This window comes from Carlito syrichta, unplaced genomic scaffold, assembly GCF_000164805.1.
Source record: "Carlito syrichta isolate Samal-C Ts95f unplaced genomic scaffold, Tarsius_syrichta-2.0.1 Scaffold74290, whole genome shotgun sequence".
NCBI lineage: Eukaryota > Metazoa > Chordata > Mammalia > Primates > Tarsiidae > Carlito > Carlito syrichta.
This window is the reverse complement of record NW_007018386.1, coordinates 109,198-131,572: the sequence shown is the minus strand read 5'-3', so window position 1 is coordinate 131,572 and position 22,375 is coordinate 109,198. Positions and strand designations below refer to the sequence as shown.

Genomic DNA, 22,375 nt, shown 5'->3' with positions numbered 1-22,375 from the left:
TTTACGACTGAACCTAAGGCTTGCATTTGTTGTTTTAGGGGAAGACTTCCAAATTCCTTTAAGTTTTCCTGTATGCCCCTAATGAGAGGGGGTGGCCACCCATAAGGAATTACAAAAGACAAGAAGCCGTTTACTTTATTTAAAGACCTGTTTTGGGGCCTTTTCCCCTAGCAGGGGCTTTTGTTCACCCCCCTTTGAGATTTCATAGAGAAGTTAGGCATTTAAATTCTCTAGACTAGTATATGAACAGGACCACCCTTAGGATCCTCTTTTTTTTCCTACAGTTGTTGATTGGGTCCTTCCTTTCTTCAATTTTCAGCAGCACTTACTCCCCTTGGATGTTTGGGTTTCTTCTGGTCCAAGAAGCGTCTCGGGAAATAAGCTCATAAACTGTGATTAAAATTTGTTCCAAATAGACAACGCATTTTCTTATGAGCATTTACGTTTGTGGCCCCCCTTTCCTTCAGAGGCCTACCGTTAAACAGTTTCAAAGGTTTAACAAATTCCATTTCAGGGACTTGGATCCTGGGTGATGCAATACCAAATACCTATGTTTAGTTTACTCATGTCTCCAAAGGATTTCTAGTGATTATTATGCTAACCTGCAAATTGAAAGCTTGTACTGTCCTAGTTTTACATCTGATGGAGTTTTCGCTGGATTTGCCAAGGGGTGGAACAGGTTGCCACTTGACCTGCAGTAGAAATGTTTGAACGCCTTTAAAAACCTACCTATAAGAAAATTTATTTATGTCTAACCTGTGCTAGCTACCCTGCCTCAATTATTTATTCTTTAGAGATTTTTTTTCGATCCCATAATCATTTGGGGTGCTGAGGGGTGAAGGGGTCCGTCTTCTGTAATTTCTTCAGAGCTGATAATGGGCTCAGTCCTGCCTAGCCAGAGATCGAAATCTCTCCCTATCTGACTTGAGGCATCCAGATTTGTTTTAGCAGTGGCATTATTTGCAGGCACTGGCTGGAATTTTTGCATGTCCATTATGTGGGCATGAAATTACTGGATTCTAGCTCAATAAAAGGAATAAAGTCAGGCCTACATTTTGACAATTGCAGGAAGTAGCTGATTACCTTTTGTACAAAAGCTACAAGGCCTGAAGTTATTAGCATAACTTAAATTTAAACTTTAATTTCTGTGACTTTATTACAAGTACCAGCTTTTGTATTTCTGGACTATAATGGTAGCCTGACAGATTGTTTTAGACTATAATTTGAACTAGGCACTTAAGTAAATTCTATATAAAATTTGAAGGGAAATTTAAAAATGTTTGGAGACTTGCGTTTAGAAAAGACTTTACTATGCCTAGATTGTTTATAGAATTTCTTTTGTATTTATATTTTTCTTAAACTTTTCTTACACCATTTTTGGTGTGCTTATACCATTTTATTTTTGTTCTCTACCCCCTTTTAAAAATTTTCATAATTATCTACTTTATTATAGGACAGAAATGTACCATATAAGATTTCATCTTAGATAAATATATATATTTTTTATATTCCTTTCTTTTTTGTTTTCCTGCTAAAACCTTTGTATACCAGCAACCTTTTTACATTTTTCCTTTGCTTTTTGCTTTCCATTTTGTTTATTTATAGATAACCTTTTACAGTCATAATTTGAATTTACCTTTTATTGTTAGGTGAAACATTTCGTTTTTTTGGAACACCTTTAATTTCCACTGGAGAGCAGGTTTTAGGAGGAAGAAGTTCAGTATGAGCACAAGGGCTAAAAACTTAGCCTCAGTATTAATTAAGAAATTAATTTGGACCCCAGCCACATTTATATAGACCCAAGGATTCACTGGGTAGATGGCATACAGAGTGCTGCGCTGGGCCGTGCCCCTCCCCCTTCAGTCAACAGCCACTATCGCTGAGCGAGGTGTTTCCCCCGCCTTCGGGAGAGGCCACACCATCTCTTTCAGTGGCATTTTAGTCCAGATATTGGACAAAGTTCTGGGGACTTAGGCTATTAAGGACAATTGTGCTTTAGGTGCCCAGATTGACCACATTCATAACAGCTGGTACCATCCCCTTAGCAGGTTTATCCTTATCAGGCCTCTTTTGGGTGGCTGGAGCTTTGCCTTTAGTGGCAACTGCCAATTTGTTTACCTTTCCTCTGGCTGGTGCTTGTTTTGGAGTTCTTCTCCTTTTTTTTTTTTTTCTTTCTTAATGTTTCAGTTTCTAAGAACTTTAGAGGCTTTCTATAATTGGGAGTTTTGTATTCCTAGTTCTGAGTTAAGCCTCTGAAGTTTGGCATTTAATATTCTATAGGATATAATCTTGTTTGCAAAATAGTGAAATAAATTTTTTAAAATGCCTTGGTATACAGAACTTTTGGCCATTTTATTTTTCCTTAGATCTACAAAGTGAATTTAATTGCCAGATAGTATTATTCTTTTTCAAATCTTATTATCTGCTAACTTGTAGTGAGTTCAAATTTGACTTTTTAAAAAAATAATGCACTTATTATTATTATTAAACCACGTAATTTTAATTTCCTCCAATCATTTAAAAAATCTGTCCTATCGGAGTATCTGAGGACACAGACCACTACACACTCTCTTGGTCACGTTTTTTGAAAACCCAGACTTTGCTCTGAATAAACTTGCAATTTATTCCTCAAAGGAGAATTCTAAAAGAAACAAATAACTAAATAAAGTCATAAAGAGCAATGCCAGGGATTCCTGGAACCCTGATGCTTCTCCCAGACTGAATGTTCTCAGCTTTTCTTGAAGCCCTTTTTTTAAAAATTTTGTTATTTTTTTTGCTTCACAACTTTTCAATGATGTCTACAAAAATGGCCTGATATAAAACCTTTTTAGAGTGAACAGACCACATAGATGTAAGATGATCTGTTCCTACATATTCCTAATTATGAACAGGCAAAATTGTCAAAAATCCTCATGAATTACTAAACAGCACCCTTAGTTATAAGACATGGACAATTAAATGAGCATAGCCAAAAAACGCAAGCATTAGTGTTACTTAGCATTACAGGATAAAGTAGGGACTCAGCATACATTACAAGACTCTGAGAGACTTCCCCAGTTTTACAGGGACAAGCAGTTGATCAGCAGTTGAGGCAAGGCCTAAACCTTTAGAAACGGACTTACTTCAACTAACCTGGCTTTTAGCATTTGAAAACGAGAACAGCCTGTTCATTCCCTTAGTTGCCAGAGAAAGATTAGCTCCAAGGCTAGCATTAACTTACACTGAGTTAACAAAAGGCTAAGTAGCATATAGGAGACATTTCTCCGTTTCTTTACAGATGGATTAGAATGAGCCCCTTCAGAATTTACAAGGAGAACACAGGCTAAGGAAGGGAGGGGATGTGGTCCCCGGAAAGAATTTAAGATAACCGGTAACACTTCTTATATGCAACAGGCAATTTTTCTACAACCTTAACAACAAAAGGCAGAAATTTTAACAGCGCCAACGGGTTGGGAGAAAACACCACACAAATAAAGGGAGACATGAATGACATCAAGAAATATGCGCCAAGCAAGTTTTTAAAAAGACCACATGTCCCATCAAACAAAGCATAGTAACTCAACCAGCTTTTCAGCAGATTTAAAGTGACAGACACACACAAATAGGAGAATGAGGGGGATGGGAAACATCCGCTTTGTCCCCCTCCAGTCATGCTCTTCACGAAGATGTCTCAGACACCTCTTAGCAACTGGTAGGTTGCTACACCCCCAACGCAGACTGACTATGCGGAGCCCTTCCGCCGTCCGTCTCATTCACACACAAGCACACAGCACATTTGTCAACTCTCTGTCCTAATCCCAGGAATCTACGGGTTCATCTTCAGACAGTGTTTCCTTCCACTGCCTTCCAGCCCTTTCCTTCAGGCTGGAGATTACTAGCAGGCTCCGCGAGGTGATCAAGCTCCCCTTCTGCCATCCCTTGGCAGGTCTATGCAAAGGCCTTTATTCCTACCCTTTCCCTCGGGTGGGCCTTCTGTCCTTTCCGTCAGGCGGTCGTCCTTGTGCCGGTTCTTCGCCTCTTGGGTCCTGTTGTGCTTTCGTGGTCCGAGCTTCAGTGCGCCGGGAGGGGCTTCCCTCCTACGGATCAAAAGGTTCGTTGCGGTTCGTTGCGCGGCAGGCGAGATTGCCTTTCTCGTTGCCCTGGAGGTCGTACCTTGATGACAAAGGAAGTGGAACACACCGTCTCCAATCTCCATTTCCCGGCCAACACACCAGAAATGTAGCAGGAAAAATAGAGAGATCGTGACACTGAGACTATTATAGGAAGTAGCACTTCCTATACGCTGGCTAGCACAGCGGGCCGAGAATTGCATGCATTCAAATCGAGCTTGAGCACCCCAGAACAGGAGACGTGGGGTCTTATACTCTCGTTTAGGTAAGGGAGGGGGGTCGTGTTGACTGATTACATACTTCCTGTGGAATCTTACAAGGTTGTACTCAGCAAAATCAGATTTTTCAAAGAACAAATGGTTTCCAGGAACTGCAGGCTTGTAAACTGTCAACTTCAGAAGGGGGGTTTTAGATAAGACTCTTTTCCATTTCCGTGAAATAGCCAGTCTCTGGGCCATTTGGCCTCTCTTAAACAAAACCTGCCTGGGCCTGGGCAGGTCTTTAAAGTTGCAACTTGCCTTTCAAAAGGAAATACCTTTAACTGCTATCAACTCCTTTCCTGCCCTGGGCTAGTGATTGCCATGAGGCCAACTGCTGATCCTAAACCAGCTACATGTTTCTGTGTTTATTCGCTCAATCGTACAAGAAATATATTTGAGCATTTTCCGCATCCTGCCACACTATCTCAGTTATCATGTGGTATGTTAATGCTCAAAGAGTTTGGGATTTTGGATTTCAGATTTTTTAAGACATTTTTTTGTGGAGGTGAGTCCTAACTCCTGACAGCAAGTAGTCTTGCTCCCAAAGTGCTAAGATTTACAGACATGAGCCATTGCATCTGGCCTAGATTTCAGTTTTTTGGATTAGGCATGCTCAACCTGAATTTGGTATACAGCTGAAGGTCTTTCCTAGTGGTTTAAACAAGGTGGTAGATTATTGTTCTCTTTTGCTCAAGTCTCTTTTAGATTGGCCCCCTCGGGCTGCTCTGCAGATTTCTTTTATCTTTTTGCTCACACAGCATTTGTGTCATCCAGTGTCACTGCTCTGTTGTACCTGAATCCTGAATCCGAGAGACCACCAAAGAGCCAGCTCCAGTGAAAATCACACGAGGGTCTTTATTCAGGCTTGAGTCTGGGCTCACGTCCATGACCGGCGCAGCAGTACAGGAACGAGAGCCCCGACCCAGCGCAGCAAGCAGCTTATATACACAGTTACAAGGGAGGGGAAAGAACTTTAAACTTGTTCGCACATGATTGGGTAATTTCTCCTACTGGGTACGGGGGCGTTTGGAATTGGTTGGTTTGTATGGTCGCGGGTCATGGCTGACCGCGGCTGACCATCAATGGTCAGGCGGGCTGGGTGGAACCAGTTGGGACATCTGGAATGTGAGATTACTAGGGGAATGGAGCAGGAAATGGGGCCAGAGGGTCTGCACCGTGACTCCGTGGTTTTCTTTTGGTATGTGAACTTGTTTACCAAAAGTATACTACTGGGCTTGGGCGGGAAAGCAAACATACATCTGAGTTTTAAAAACAAGTTTCAATATACATTCCAAATAATTTTCAACCTACACTTAAAACAAGTTTTATCACACAATTATGAACTAGATGGCTCTTGAGCTCCTCAGCTCCAGCTCCTACCATCTAATTTCCTTCTAGCCCGCAAGAGGTGGGAAAGGGTAGTAGAGAACATATCCCTTCCTCTGAAGGCTCTACGCAGAAGTCACATGGGATTATCTCTGCTATATGCCATTCACCATTCACCGTGCAGCCGCAGAGAGACTGTGAATGTCATTCATTCTGGATGACTGTGTACTCAACTAAAATTTAGGAGTTTGGCCACTAAATAAATATCAGAGAATCACTTTTTAGGTGTGGCATTGGTCTGCCATACTCATGGCATGCTGAGCACTGGCCTGATGTCCAAATACCCAAACTCGTGTTTGGTTAAGACACTGTCTTTATTTTCAAGAAGTTTATAAGTAAAACAAGGAAGAGATGTTGAGAACCAGATGATTGAAGAACACTACAATAATGCTGAGCTGGAGCTAGCATATGATGTGAATGTGACTGAGTGTAAGTTCTGTATGTGACCGTTCGGTGCAGCCAGTTCCACCACTTACCTTCATTGTGACTCGATCATTCCAGGGCGAGGCAGGTCAGGCTTTCTCCACTGGGTTGTGCTTGCAGGGGAAGTGCTGCTGTGTGTCGTCCAGGCATCACAGCTTTCTCCCTGCTCTTTCTGGGTCTCTTCCCCACAGGACCCCCTCCTCATGTGAGGCGGTCAAGCAGCTCCGTGAAAAGGCCGGTTTTCTAGGCACGCTCATCCACAGAGATTCTCTCCTTCTCATTCTTTTTATATAATTTTGGCCAAACATAGGGAAGAGTTGAAAGAATGGTAGAAGTAACATTCCTATAACCATCTCTTACATTCAGCAGTTGCCGACTTTTGTCCTGATTGCCTTTTCCTTATGTGTGTATGATGTCTTTTGTTTTTGCTTCAGTTGAGAAAGACATTTGCAAGTTAGTTTCAAACATATGATGCTTCATCCTAAATAGTTAAGCATGCATGTCCTAAGAATAAGGCACAGTGCTGTTACCATACCTAAGAAAATTGATAACCCTCTCATATCACTGTTGCCTAGTCCACATTCAGATTTCTCCAAATATTCCTGTGTATCACCAATTGCATCGAATTGTCATATCGCTAAACTCTTTTAATCTAGAGCTAGTTCATACCCCATCCCTTTTTTTTGTTCCACGACTTGAGTTTTCAGAAGAAACTAGAGAACTTCTCTCTGGCATTGTCCCCTGTTTGCCTGATTGTTTCCTTGAGATTTTTAAAAACGTGTTCCTCCGTCCTCGCCTTTCTTCTACACGGGCAGTTGGGTTTAGATCTTGGTTATGAGATGCAGGTTAACCTAGGCAGCGCTGGCACAGCTGGAGGCAAATAGCATCAGGCGTGGCATTGTTGTGACCTGAGTGCCTAGTTGAGGTGGTGACTGCCTCCCCTCTCTGTTAAATAGTGTTTTCTTTCTGCAATTAGCAAATAATGGGTGGGGTAACACCACTTTGTTCATGTCACGTAAGTATCCTGTTCCCCAGCAATCTGTCATCCAGTGGTTTTAGTAGCCACAAAGATTCTAAGTAGGTCTTTAGTACTTGCTCTTAATGTAAATCCATGAATGTAAATAGAAATACAGATAATCATCTAACATGTGGGGAAAACTTCCAACATAAGAAAGATGCAAACCAACAGGAAAAAGGAGCTCAGAGGGAAAGGAGTTCACAAAGGGATGGAAAACACGGCAAAGGAACTGCACAGAATAGCTTCAGAGATGAAGAAAGGTATTGTGTCAATGAAATGGGACGAGTAAGTGCCCTTGGAAATTTAATATGTAACAGCAAAATTTAAATGAAAACCTACCTATTCTGTTCTGAAGATAAAATTGAGGATATTTCTAGAAAATATAACAGTCATTGAGAGGGAGAATAGGAGAGTCAAGACGAGAGTATTAGGGAAGTGACCTAGGATGTTGTTCTGCAGTGAGGATGGTGTGGAAAAACATGCATCTCTACAATATAAGAAAGGCCAAGAGTTTCTAGCTAGCACAGCGATGGCTAAAGACCCGGTAAGGTATGTCATCATGGACTCTCGGAACCTGGGGATAAAGAGAAGAACAACATCTGTAAAACCTAAAAAGGAATCAAAACTCAAATATTTGATGAACATTATTATATTTTAGGCACTCACTATATTTGCAAAATTGACAAAAATATTAACATTTGTTAATTCTCTGTGAAATTCTGTTGTATTTTTTTCTCTTTAGGGATAATTTTTACTAAAATCGTTAAAACAAAAATCCAACAAATTTTTTATGATAATTGTGTATGTTTTATAGTTTCTAGATGCATTGGAATTATCTCAAAGTCCTGTATTGTTGCAATTGATGACAGAAATTCTTTGTCGGGAGCAAAACCATGTTATGGAAGAATTATTTCAATCCACTTTCAAGAGGATTGCTAGAAGGTAAGTCATTCTAGTCTGGAGTCCCAGGAACCATTCACATTTTATTTTTGTGGGAAATTATCTTCTCTGCTCCAAAAAAAGTTGAATGGCAGTTGCAGTCAACTCTTATCACTGAATTTTTTTTTTCTTTTTCTTTAAAACAAACTTTGATTATTATAGTTTTCAAACATTCTCAAAGCTAAAGGAAGAGTGTGAATGAGCCTCTAGGTTAAACAAACATCAGCATTGTCCTAGCTTCATCCCCATCTTTTATCTTTTTCTGTTTTACCGCAGTTATTGCTGCTATTGTAATTTAAAGCAAATCTCTGACACTACGTCATTTCACCTCTACATCTTTCTATATATCTCTCTAAAAACTGCTGTTTCTTTGGATAGCTATAATACCATTATCAACTAAATAAAATCATCAGTAATTCCATATTCAGATTTCCTCAGTAGATTTTCTCAAATGTGCTTACATTGTTGGATTATTTGAACTTTGATCTAAATATACGTGGCATTTTACTATTTTGTCTCTCAAGTCTGTCTTCATCTCGTACAGTCCCCTTCTTTATTAATTTTTCTTTTGTGTTGAAGAAACCTGGACAGTGTCTTATATTCTGGATTTATCTGATTCTTTTCTGTTCTTTTCATTTAACTTGTTCCTCTAGCCTCCTGTTTCATGTAAACGGAAAGTTATATACAAAAGTCCAGATTTAGGTTCAAAGTTTGTCAGGACCGCTTAATAGTTGATTCTGTATTCTTCATATTCATAACATTAGGAGGCATGTAATATCTGGTGGTCCTGCTTTTCAGTGATGCTAGGATTGACCAGCCATATGCCTCATAACATTTTCGTAATGGTTTGGCATTCATTTATGGTAGTTGCCCTATATCAGTTATTTCTTTTTTTTTTTTTTTTGAGTTGGAGTCTCACTCTGTCACCTAGCCTGGAGGGCAGTGGCACACTCCCAGCCACTGCAGCTTGACCTGCTGGGCTCTGGCAATCCTTCCACCTCAGCCTTCCGAGTAGCTAGAACTACAGGCGTGCGCTACCACACCCGGCTAATTTTTTGACGTATTGTAGAGATGAGGTCTCGCCAAGTTGCCCAGCGGGTCTCGAACCTGCGGGCTCAGGCAATCCACTCACCTCAGCCTCCCAAAGGCACGGGATGACAGCTGAGCCACTGAGCCCGGCTCAGTTATTTCATTAGGAGTGCAAATGGCCATTTTTCTGGTTCTTTTTTTCCTTTTAACTGAATTAGTAGCCAGAATTACACTGTGATGAGGAAATTGCCCTCATCCCTAGGACTGTTTGGTTGCCTAAAATATAATTTAGTATTTTAGTAGAAATATAGTGGGAAAGATGGGACATATTTGACAATTAATTTTTTTTTGAGACGGGTTCTCACTATGTTGTTCTGGCTGCACTTGGATTCTTGGGCTACAGCAATCTCTTCGCCTAACCTCCCAAGTAGGGGGAATACAGGTACAAGCCATGGCGCCTGGCTGATCATTTGTTTTTAAAGCAGGGACTTGATGCCATGGCCGCTTCTAGTTGTAAACTTACAGTGAATTTTTAAAATGACATTTATAAATGTTGAATTTATAAATGTCTGTGTAAGTTTATTTTGAGTTGTATTTTATACATCATAACGTTTACTCTTCTTTTAAGCATACAGTTCAATTATTTTCAGAAACTTTACCAGGTAGTACAGTAAGCACCGTAGAACATTTTTACTCCCACCCCCCAAGATCCTATGTTCCATTTAAATTGACTCCCATTCCCAGCCCCAGCTCCAGATGACCACTAATCTGTTTTTTTAAATTTGCCTTTTCTGAACGTTTTATATAAAGGGAATCATATCATATATCTGTGTTTGGCTTCTTTATTTAGCTTAATGTTTTTAGGTTCATCCGTGATATAGTTTATTCCTTTTTATTTACATTTTTTTAAAAGCATAATCAAATATTTAAAAAAATAATTAACCAAATATAAAATATTCTGGGCACTGTGGCTTATGCTTATAATCCCAGGAGGCTGAGGCAGGAGGATTGCTTGAGGCCAGGAGTTCAAGATCAGCCTGGCCAACATAGCAAAATCCTGTGTCTACAAAAACAATTAGTTGGGCGTGGTGGCACATGCCTCTAGTCCTAGCAACTTGGGAGTTTAAGATAAGAGGATCATTTGAGCCCAGAAGTTCTAGGTTACAATGAGCTATGATTATGCCACTGTACTCTTGTGTGGGCGACTGAGGGAGACCTTGTCTCTAAAAACCAAAACAAAACAAAAAAACATTCTGCACAGCAGCAGAACACACATCCTTTTTAAGCACACATGGAGAATCCTTCAGGACAGATAATATAATAAACCATAAAACAAGTCTCAATAAATTTAAAAAGACTGAAATCATACGAAATATGTTCTCTGACCACAATGAAGTAAATTAGAAATCAGCAGAAGGAAATTTTGGAGAATCTGAAAATATTTCTAAATAACAAATAACACATTTCTCAATAACCCTTGGATCAGAGAAAAAAATAACAAGGGAAGTCAGGTAGTATTTTGATCTGAATAAAATAAGAATAAAGTGTATCCAAACGTATAAGATGGAGCTAAAGCAGGACTCAAAGAGAAATTTATTTATTTATTTATTTTTGAGTTGGAGTCTCACTCTGTTGCCCAGGCTAGAGTGCAGTGGCATACTTATGGCCACCCCACCCCAGCATCGGCTGGGCTCAGATGATCCTTCCGCCTCAGCCTTCCAAGTAGCCAGAGCTATAGGCGTGCACTGCCAATCCTGCCAAATTTTTTTGATTTGTTGTAGAGATGAAGTCTCACCAAGTTGCCCAGGCTGTTCTCAAACGCATGGGCTCAGGCAATCCCCTCACCTCGACCAAAATGTATCTTTTAATGCCTGTGATAGAAACTAAGAAAGCCAAATGTGGTGGCTCATGCCTGTAATCCCAGCACTTTGGGAGGTGAAGTTGAGAAGATTTCCTGAGTCCAGGGGTTTGAGACCAGCCTGAAGAACTTGGCGAGACCTTGTCTCTATGATACATCAAAAAGTTAGCCAGGTTTCGTGGTGTGCACCTGTGGTTCCAGCTACTTGGAAGGCTGAGGCAGAAAGATCACCTGAGCCTAGCAGGTCAGGACTGTGATGGCCATGAGCATGCCACTGCACTCCAGCCTGGGTGACAAAGTGAGACTCTGACTCAAAAAAAAGAAAAGATGAAAGATACAAAATAAGTAATCTGAACTTTCTACCTTAAAATTTAGAAAAAGAACACTGAACTGAAAACAAGTCAAAATAATGTAGTAATAAATATTAGAGTGAAAATTAATGAAATAGAAACAAGAAAAATGGTGGAGAGAAATCAATGAAACCAAGAATTGATTTTTGCAGAAGTAAATGAAATTGAGAAACCATTAGCCAGGCTATCCAAAAATAAAGGAAAAAACAGTGCATAAAAATTAAGAATGAAAGAGGATGTTACCACTGACGGACTGCACAGAAATTATAAAAAGATTATAAGGGAATATTATGAGCAACATTATGCCAACAAATTCAGCAACTTAAGTAAAATGGACAAATTCCTAGAAAGCCACAAGTTACCAAAACCGACTTAAATAATAAGAAATCTGACTGTAGCTCTTGACAGTTAACTGAATTGAATTAATAATTTTAAATCTTCACACTAAAGAACATTGTCTCAAACACACTTTTAAGGCCACCGTCATTTGTGATCTCAAGCAGTTGATCCTCTTCTAGCATGGACAAAGTTGATTCCCCTGGCTTATTCACAAATGGGTCATGGATCTATTCCTTCCCAGTTTGTGGGTCATTTGTGGTTGAGAAGTAATGCTCAGACTCTTCTGAAAGCTGAGATAGGTGATCGTGCACCAGCTGGGAGAAAGAAGGCCCAGGGTCAGTCTCTTCCAAAATCTCTGCTAATGTTTGACACATGACAAAAATCCCAATGTTCACTCATTGCCCCATAAATCCAACTTATCTTTGAATTCAGTCACTTTATCTGCCAACTTGAACACAGTTGTTATTCTTCCCTGAAGTGACAGATTGAGTTCGTTGAGAAAGTTGAATGTGTCACACAAGTAAGCAAGTTTTGTGACCCGTGGTGACTGTTTTTCTAAAGGAAATCCCTGGAGCGGCTCTCATAACTCAGAAACTCTGACCAGTGATCTGCCTTTAGAAAGCCATCTCGCTTCTGTGTACAAGAGAAGACGTGTATGCTCTGTGTCCATCTACTCACAGAGCTGCATGAACAGATATTGAGTAAAGGGCATGTCCTTTAAAGTCCTGCAAAGCACTGCTAAGTTCAGGTAACATTTTTTGGCTAGCCAGCATTTCTTTATGAATGACGCAGTGTGTAGACTCACATTCAGAAGCAAGCTTTTTGACCTGAGTAGTGAAATCGGAAAGCCTTCTAGTCATGGCGGCTGGTCCATCTGTTCATATATCAACACAAAATGACCAATTCAGTTTTCTTGATATGTAATCATTCAGAGACTTGAATAGTTCTGGAGCTGTGGTGTTGGCTGGGAACAAAAGTGCACATAACATATCTTTATGCACATCCTTCTGAAAAATATATCACACAAGAACAAGCATTGTTGCCTTGTTGTCACTCTAACAGTTTTGCCTTAATAGCCTCTGCTATTTCATCAATAGTTCTAGGTATGGTGCTAGCTCAAAGAGGAACATGTGACACATTTTGAACAACCTCCTAAAAGTTTATGACAAATGTCCTTAGCAGTAGGTAGGATCAGCTCTCTATCAACAGCAAAGGGCTTCTCTCTATCAACAGCAAAGGGCTTCTTAGCTTTAGCATTGCGCTTAGCCACTAAGAATTATACTCGCCGGGCACAGTTTCTCAAGCCTGTAATCCCAGCACTTTGGGAGGCCGAGGCGAGAGGATTGCCTGATCCCGCACGGGTTTGAGACCAGCCTGGGCAACATGGTGAAACCTTGTCTCTACAATAAATCAAAAAATTAGCCGGGTGTGGGAGTGCGCATCTTGTAGTCCTGCTACTTGGGAGGCTGAGGTGGAAGGATCGCCAGAGCCCAGCAGATTGACGCTGGGGTAGCCGTGAGTATGCTACTGTTTTCCAGCCTGGGGAACATAGACTCCAACTCAAAAAAAAAAAAAAAAAGAATTATACTATTAGTGCAGACACATTTGATGAAGTGGTGGTCTTCAGTAATTGCTCTGTTTTTCGTGTTCATGTTTTTTTCTTTTGAAAAACTCTGCAAACTTGCCTCTTAATGCAGAGTACTTGGTCTCCATGTGGTGAGGCAGTTTTGAAGGTTTCATGACTTTGTTGGATAACCGATCGCCACATATTTATACAAAGCAAGCTTGTAGAATGTGAATCATCTGTTGCAATAAAACTATTAAGTAGAACTCTTGGTATTTTCTTTTACATGCCACTTTCTTTTTGTTGGTGGTCTTAGAGTCTTTTGTTGTCTCATCATAGAGTTTTTCCCCCTTTTCAAAGAAGCTCTCCAGTGACAACTTTTTTTAGTTCATTTTGGCTAGGGTTAGTTTGTGGGCTTATCAAAGCTGACTGAGACAAGTGCCCAATGCAGGAAGCAGGTGAGGATGGAAGAGGTAAATAAAATAATGGGTGGGCCGTAGGAGGACTAAAATATGTGTCGGATTCTGACTTAAAGCCTGCCACTAGATGCAGTTGTACTACTGAAGTACATCAGCTCATGTCACTACAAAAGCTGCCACCAGATGCAGCTTCATTGTCACTTACCACTCCCTGGTAGGGTTTTGATAGGAGTCTGCAAGCAGTTAGTTTCTCGTCTCTGCTCAGACCCCTCTGCTAATCTTAATCCGTGTTTGCAGCTGCTCCCCAGCTTTAGCATCACTGCCGCTGCTCAACCTCAGATCATGGGGCATTAAGGAGTGCGTAGCCTGGATCCCTCACATGCGCAGTTCTCTGCGGGGTTCAGCTTCTCTGAGACTCTAATGTTGCCGCTGATCGGACTGAAGCGGAGTTCAGGTGGTAATGCGAGTGATGGGGGGTGGCTGTAAATACAGATGATGCTTTGCCCACTGACTGCTGCGTACCTCCTCTGTGCAGCCCAGTTCCTAACAGATCACAGACCAGTCCCAGTCCCTGGCCCAGGGGTTGGGAACCCTTGTCCTATAGGTCACTCCATATCAATACATAGAGATCTTCCTCATTCTTATTTTTTTTTAAACCAGGTGTATAATCCTTCATTGCTTGCAAGTGTCATAGTATTTTCAAGTAGCCGCCTCCTGATGGAGTTTTGGGTTTAATCGTTTGCTGTTAAGAATAATGCCACAGAGACTAGCCATGTGTTTATATCGTTTTGTATTTTGACAGTATATCTTTGGGATAGATTCCTAAAATGCAGGTGCAAAGGCACCTGCATTTGTAATTTGCCAGATATCTCCACATCCCTTTTTTTTGGACTGTATTGTTTGCACTTCTTCCAGCAGGGTACAAGCGTTGTGCACTTCACCACTGTCTTGCCAACATTGTCGAACATTTGAATTTTTTCCAGTTTTATAGGCGAGATAGGGTCTCTCATTGTTGCTTTGTTTTTATTTTATTACTAATGAAAAAGAATATTTTCATGTATTTAATGTTTATATTTGCATTCATTTTTTGGGGAACCATCTCTTGGCCTGCTTTTAAAATTAGATCTTTGCTCTCTTTTTTTTCTTTTCTCTTAGATTTTTAAGGAGGGGTTTAATGTTTTAAGGATGGAAACTGTGTAGCATCTGGTAGGATCCTACAGTCTCAACATTTTATGACTGAGCTACCTTCTGAGTCTAATTTTTTTTGCCCTGGTTAATATCTAACTTCACAGTGTCAGAATTTTAATGACCGTTTAGTCCTAACCTTCCAATTTTCGTAGGTAAGGAAACTCTGCATTCTCAGTTTATAGATTTATAGACAAAACTTTACAGATGATCATTCAAATATGTCATTTTTCAGATGAGAAAACAAAAGGCCTGATGGATTGGTGTGTCTCTGTATAGGAAATAGGAATGGTAGTTCATTGCTTGGAAGAGACTAGAATATTAAAATAATAAGTCACATCATTTTCATATCCTGGAAATGTGACCATCTTTAGGCCTCAGACTCTTCCAGTGTTCTTCAAGCAGGACCAGATTTGAAAGTAAATGAAAACATTCTTCTTCCTGATGCCTAAATTTGATTTGAAGATTTGTGGGAATGAATAAAACAGTATGGTTCGTGTATGAATGCTTTTTGTATTTCGTGGGTTTTGTAAATGCATAATCCTTAAAATAATGTTTGTAATTTATAATCATTGGTTTTACTTTGCCGGTTATGAAGCAAGTACCCAAAATATTTGTTAAAAGCATGAATATCCATGTGTTTTTCTCTTTTTTTTTCTTAGAGGATCATGGGTTGCACAGCTGGGCCTTCTGGAAAGTGTATATGGAATGTTTAGGAAGGACGACCCACTCTCAAGTGTCACTCGCCAAGCCATTGTAGATCGCTGTCTCCTCACCCTGCTGTGTCACTGTAGCCTGGATGCTTTGAGAGAATTCTTTAGCAGAATCGTGGTAGCTGCCATGGATGTGTTGAAGTCCAGGTTTACAAAGGTATCATACACCTTCATAAGCTAAATGTGAATAAGAGCAGCCCCCCAACCAGTGTCTGAGAAACTGCTGTGTGGTCACTTGTGTGGTTCTTGTTCCTCACGGAGCACTTTCTCTACATTTTGGTCCTGTGGCTGTGTGGGATCTGCGTTAGTTTTCAGGGGGTGCTGTGACTTTGTGGCTTAGAACAACAGAAATTTATTCTCGCACAGTTCCAGAGGCCAGAAGTCCAAAATCACAGTGTTGCCAGGGCCATGCTCACTCAGGACTTGGGAAACGCTGCTCCTGGCCTCTTCTAGCTTCTGGTAGCTGCCAGCGTTGCTTGGCTTGTATAAGTGTGTACAGAACGTCCAGAAAGGATGCTTCGGCCTCCGCCTTTGTCATACTGCCTTTTCCTGTCTCTGGTCTTCTGCCACATTCCTCGTATAAGGTTGCATGTGATTTCGTCTCATGCAACTGAACAATTCCATAAATAATCTCACCTTAAGCTCCTCACGTAAATTGCATCTGCCAAGGCCTACTTTTTTTTTGCTCCCTAAGGAGGTTACATTCACAGGTTTCAGGGTTTGGGGCATCTTTCAGATCTCTTTTGTGGGATAAGTGCGAGGGTATCATTCAGCCTCCCTCAAATCCTTTTGGGAAATATCATGAATACTCAAATGACACATTTATTATTGCAGAATTCAAAATAGGTGAAAATTTTGTGTTTTAATATGTTGAACTTTTCCTGCTGTTTCCATGTCTTCAGTAAGATTTTGGGTAAACATTGTTTTGGGCTTACTATTTGGCAGTGAGTGTTATGTTCTACTTTACCCAGTCTAATACGTCAGTGCTTACATATGTGTTTTTAACCCTGGACAACTTCATGCTGTCTTGTTGAAGTGATTTAGCATTTTTGACTGTTAAAATTATTTCTATCTAAAGGACAGCAAATATTTAATTGGATAGATTCAGTAATATGTTTCTCATGTTTGATAAACCAAGGATAATTATGTGTTGCCTTTCTAAGCTAAGTGAATCTACCTTTGATACTCAAATCACCAAGAAGATGAGCTATTATAAGATGCTGGATGTGATGTATTCTCGTCTTCCCAAAGACGATGTACACTCTAAGGAATCTAAAATTAATCAGCTTTTCCATGGCTCGTGTGTTACAGAAGGAAATGAACTCACAAAGACTCTGATTAAGTAAGATTTTGCTTGATTTTGGACTCTATTGATCTGTTAATGTTTGGGGTGCATATATTTCTGTGCATGGTTTATAATGTGAAAAACGTTTGTTTTACTTAAATACTTCTATGGTTTTCTTATGTACAAGCTACTTGCTGGACTTAAATTTAGTGTATTATTGAATAACATGCTTTATCCTGTGCTCATCTTTTGCAAAGAATAAAACTTTTGGCTGGGCACAGTGGCTCATGCCTGTAATTCTAGCACTTTGGGAGGCAGAGGCAAAAGAATTGCCTGAGCTCAGGGGTTTGAAACCAGCCTGGGCAACTTGACAAGACCTCATCTCTACAATAAATTAAAAAAATTAGCCAGGCATGTTGGCATGTGCCTACAGTTTCAGATACTTGGAAGGCTGAGGTAGAAGGTTTGCCGGAGCCCAGCAGGTTGAGATCGCGACAGCCATGAGCATGCTACTGTACTCAAGCCTAGGCAATAGAGTGAGACTCCAACTCAAAAAATAATAATAAAACATTTTTTTAAAAATGTTTTTTCCTGCCATTTTCCTCCCTTAATAGCTTGATATATGCTTGATGCTATGATTTACAATAAGAAGGGATTTAGGGTATTTTATTTTTTCTATCATTTGAAATTAATGGAGTGGTAAATATTATTATTATTTTTTTTTTTTTGAGTTGGAGTCTCACTCTGTCGCCCAGACTGGAGTGCAGTGGCTGCTCCCAGCCACCGCAACCTTGACCTGGTGGGCTCCGGCGACCCTTCGCCTCAGCCTTCCAAGTAGCTAGAACTACAGGCACACACTACCATACCCGGCTGATTTTTTTGATTTATTGTAGAGATGAGGTCTCACCAAGTTGCCCAGGTGGGTTGATAAATATTTTTTAACAAACATTCTATAAAACACAAAGTTACCAAATACATCTTTTCTAAAACTTCTCTCTTTTTTTTTGAGTTGGAGTCTCACTCCGTCACCCAGGCTGGAATGCAGTGGCACACTCACAGCCGCCCCAGCATCGACCTGCTGGGCTCAGGCAATGCTTCTGCCTCAGCCTTGAAAGTAGCTGGAACTACAGGCGTGCGCTACCATGCCTGGCTAATTTTTGATTCATTGTAGAGATGAGGTCTCTCCAAGTTGCCCGGGCTCAGGCAGTCCACTCACCTTGGCCTCCCAAAGTACTGGGATTATAGGCTGAGCCACTGAGCTCAGCTTTTTTTTTTTTTTTGAATTGGGGTCTCATTCTGTCACCAAGGGTAGAGTACAATGGCTCAATCATGACTCGCTGCAGCCTCGACCTTCTGGGATTAGGCAGTCCTCCCCCCTCAGCCTCCCAAGCAGTTGTGACCAATCATGCACCCTCATGTCCAACTAACTGTTTTGGTTTTTTTGGTGGAGACAAGATCTTGCTGTGTTGCCTATGCTGTTCTTGAACTGGACTCAAGCAGTCCTTAAACCTTGGCCTCCTAAAGTTCTGGGATTGCAGGTGTGAGCCACTGCACCTGGCCTAAAACTAGTCTCCCAATGAAGTTTTTCTCCTCGTAAATATTGCACACAGACTTCGTTGTGTCTCATTTTGCGTCTCCAAGCAAGCTCATTATTACCGTCCTCTCACCTGGTGCTTCTCTTACCCCCGCTGTGAATGGTGTCACTGTCCAGTTGTTTGCACGGACAGGGGACCTGAGAGTTGTATTTTGTTCTCCTTCGTCTTCGTGTCTCCAACCTCCACGGATACCCTGTTGGTCACCAGATCTATCTGGCTGCTGTCACTTTTTTTCAGTCTTCCTGAAGCCCGTGCCCTTGTTCCCATTCCACTTTACGGCTGGCCCTGTTTTAGTATCTGAACGTCTGTGATGAGCCATTGCAGTCATCTGCTTTGTAACTGTTCTAGCCTTCTCTCTGTTCCCACTATTATAATTATCATATGTATAGCTAGAGTATAAGCCTGGTTGTTTCATTTCCCTGCCTAAGACCCTTCAATGGCACCTGCTCTTCAGGAGGAGGCATTGGCAAACTTTTTCTTTAAACAGCCAGATAGTAAATGTTTCCAACTTTGCAAGCCAGATCGTCACACAACTACTAAATTGCCATGCAAAACCTGCAACCCTGTCCTGTAGGCTGACATCCACAGTGGATGAGCCCTCCTAAGGATACATCTTGTTCCTTTCCCTCACTGCCGGCCTCCTTCTGACATGCTACCAGGTTTATCCCTTGTCCAAAATGACACTATTCTTTCTGCTCATAATGCCCAAGCACATTTCTTTCTCAGCTTATATTTCAAAACTCAGCTCAGATTGTTTCTCTTAAATCCTTTGTTAGCTCCTTACACGGGGCTCCTTAGACTTGCTGCATTGACCACCATGTGGTACAATCCATGTATCCCACCTTTGTCATGAGTCAGTGATATGCTCACTCATATTCCTAGCGCCCAGTTCTATGCCAGGACTGAAGTTGACACTTAAGAAAGGCTGAGCTGCATAGATCCTGTTGCACATTGCTGGACTTGACTAGCAATTTCTGTGTCATGTGCAATGGTTTGTAATCTGGATCTCCTCTTGCAGACTGTGCCATGATGCATTTACCGAGAACATGGCAGGGGAGAGTCAGCTGTTGGAGAGGAGAAGACTTTACCATTGTGCAGCATACAACTGTGCCATGGCTGTCATCTGCTGTGTTTTCAACGAGTTAAAATTTTATCAAGGTTTTCTATTTAGTGAAAAACCAGAAAAGGTAGGCCTCTCCTGAGGTGTGCACTATTGTCCCTGTAGATGTTCAAAAGCTAGATTATGTTAATTAAAGTTATGTCATCATTTGCACCTTCTTACAATATTAAATGTGTGGGTTTTTTTGGTTCTGCATAGATATATTTTAAAACTGGAGTGCTTCTTCATTAGTTACTAAGTAGCATTAATTCTCTAGTAGTATCAGTTATAAGGCTCTCCATCATTCAGATATATCTTTTATTTTATTTTTTATCTTAGAGATGTGGGGTACAATTCAGGGTAGGTATGTAAGTTGTCCTCGTATGGGTAAAGTGTGGAGACCCTTATTGATGTTATGTGCCCTCCCTGGCAGGGTCCCACTACTGCCACCCCCTCATTCAGATGTTTGTATATGATTCTTTGGATTTACAGAACTTGCTTATTTTTGAAAATCTGATAAATCTGAAGCGCTGCTATACATTTCCTGTAGAAGTTGAGGTGAGTGAACATTTTAATGTTCTTTCTAAGTTTAAAAAAACTTATCAAGTGCAAGCGTGGTGGCTCACATCTGTATCCCAACACTTTGGAAGGTCAAAGCTGGATGATGGCTTGAGCAGAAGTTTGAGACCAGCCTAGGCAACAGAGTAAGACCTCATCTTTACATAAAATCTTTCAAAAAAAAATTAGCCAGGCATGGTGACATGTGCCTGTAGTCCCAGCTGCTCAGTAGGCTGAGATGGAAGTATTGCCTGAGCCCAGGAGGCTCACTGTTCTCACTGGGCAACAGTGAGACCCCCAACTTAAAAACAAAACAAAGCATAAAAACATATCAGGCACTCATAGAAAAAAAATATGTTATATTGAACATGTTGAATTGCCAATATTCAAGTCTGCTTTCAACTACAAAAACTGGCACTTCCATATAGTTTCTACAAAACTGGTGACTACAAAAACCAGCAGTTTCAGCTTGAGGTACAATCTCAAGCAACTGCAACAAAATTTTTCTATCTCTCTTGACTTGTGAAGGAAAGACAGTTGAGTCATATCCAATAAGTTATTTTCTGAGTAAATTCCTTTAATCAGAGAAGTCATGGTCCATACTGATGTGAACTATGACCTCGTGGCCCCCTGTGAGCAACGTGGCAGTATAACGATGGAGTTGTGGGTGTAACTGAAAGACTTGCTCTGGCAAGTGGGACGAGTTTGGTTCTAGTCAAGCTCACATTGACATGCCAGCCTTAGCACTTGGTGAGAAGGTGGTAGCTGCTGCCTTCAGGGCCCCTTGGAAATGGAAAGGTGGGCAGAGTGGTGAGCTCGTACACCATGGCCTGCACCTTCCCTGCACATCTGCTGACCTCAGCCGTGCTTTAGTGGTTCACCACTACATGGAAATAGTTGCTTCCTGACTACTATTTTGGAACGAGACTAGGATTTTTTTCTAGGCACATTTTCAAAGGACTAAAAACAAAAAACAATAACACAGGTTTATTAAGCATCTGGATATGTGCTCTGTGTTACTTCCACACTTCATAACAGTGTTTTAAGGTGCTATTATATATTGTAATTGTATCGTTGAGAAAACTGAGGCTCAGAGATCAAGTGAAAACTACTAGTAGTTTAGGCATGTGGCCACACACTGTGAGTGAGCTGTATAAGGACTAAGATGGGGGCAATTGACTGGGTCAGTTCTGGGGAGTCTGTGGGGAAGGCTTTCCTTCAGGGACGCTCACCTGTCTCTGTGGGTGTTTTTAAGTGCTTTTAAGTTTGATGAAAGTTTTGTTAAAAATTCTTTTTTTTTTTTTTTTTTTTTTTTGCCAAATTGCTACTAGAACAGAAAAAGCGTGGCCCCTATTCTAAAACATTCTAAATTATGTTTGTTTTGCCTAATAGGTTCCTATGGAAATAAAGAAAAAATACATTGAAATTAGGAAAGAAGCCAGAGAAGCTGCAAATGGGGATCCAGGTAGGTTGTTTTCGAAACGATGAGAATGGATTCTAATGGCTAGTGGTTTTTATGTAAATGGAAAATATTGAAAATACCCCAAAACATTGAATTTGTTTGGGAAAAAAACTGTTTAAGTGGCAAATGAAATTATATTTTGAAAGAAATGAAATTAACTAAACTATGTAAAATGTAACTCTTTTTTAAAAGTGCGAGATTAGCTTGATGTCTCTTTGTTAGCATGTAGATTATGTTTGTATATTAGTTGGATATATTCAGAGATCTGCATCAGAGTACAAATGCTCTGTTCCAAACCTCCCAGTGGTTTCTCATCTCCCTCAGGACAGAGCTGTGTAGTCCTCCTTGGAGCTGATACTCTAGCAGATGGCTACCTGCCTGTGCCTTGTCCCCAGGCTTGCTTTAGCCTCAGGGCATTTGCACTTGCTGTTTCCTCTAGTAATCTCAGCCCCAGATAGCAGTATATCTCCTGACATTTTGTTTAATGTCAAGCCCTGAAGGAGGCTCTTTCTGGCCTCCCTACTTAAAATGAACCTTCTGTCATCCACGTGCCTCTTGTCTTTATTTTTGCTTTATTCTTCTGTATAGCTTTTATTGACATTTCTTGATATGAGGATAAAATTTGAGATAGTATTCTAAATCCTTTGCATATTTTGGATTAGCTAGTTTTCGGATAGTGTTTCTCCCCACATTTATGGTAGACTTAATGGGGAACAACATGTACATCATCAAAACTTTAAATGCAAATTAAATCTTTTAATTATATGAAAAATTGAATCCAGTT

General features: G+C 40.6%; 1 protein-coding gene across 1 annotated transcript in view; it reads left to right on the top strand.

Moving 5' to 3' along the window:
• The window catches only part of PRKDC (protein kinase, DNA-activated, catalytic polypeptide), a 134,460-nt gene that overhangs the window by 23,757 nt on the left and 88,328 nt on the right, over positions 1–22,375 (top strand). The window contains exons 13-18 of the mRNA XM_008053434.2: positions 8,011–8,138; positions 15,542–15,749; positions 16,756–16,934; positions 19,491–19,659; positions 20,064–20,129; positions 21,522–21,594. Coding sequence (XP_008051625.2) covers positions 8,011–8,138; positions 15,542–15,749; positions 16,756–16,934; positions 19,491–19,659; positions 20,064–20,129; positions 21,522–21,594 — 823 coding nt within the window. The remainder of the gene's footprint in view (positions 1–8,010; positions 8,139–15,541; positions 15,750–16,755; positions 16,935–19,490; positions 19,660–20,063; positions 20,130–21,521; positions 21,595–22,375) is intronic.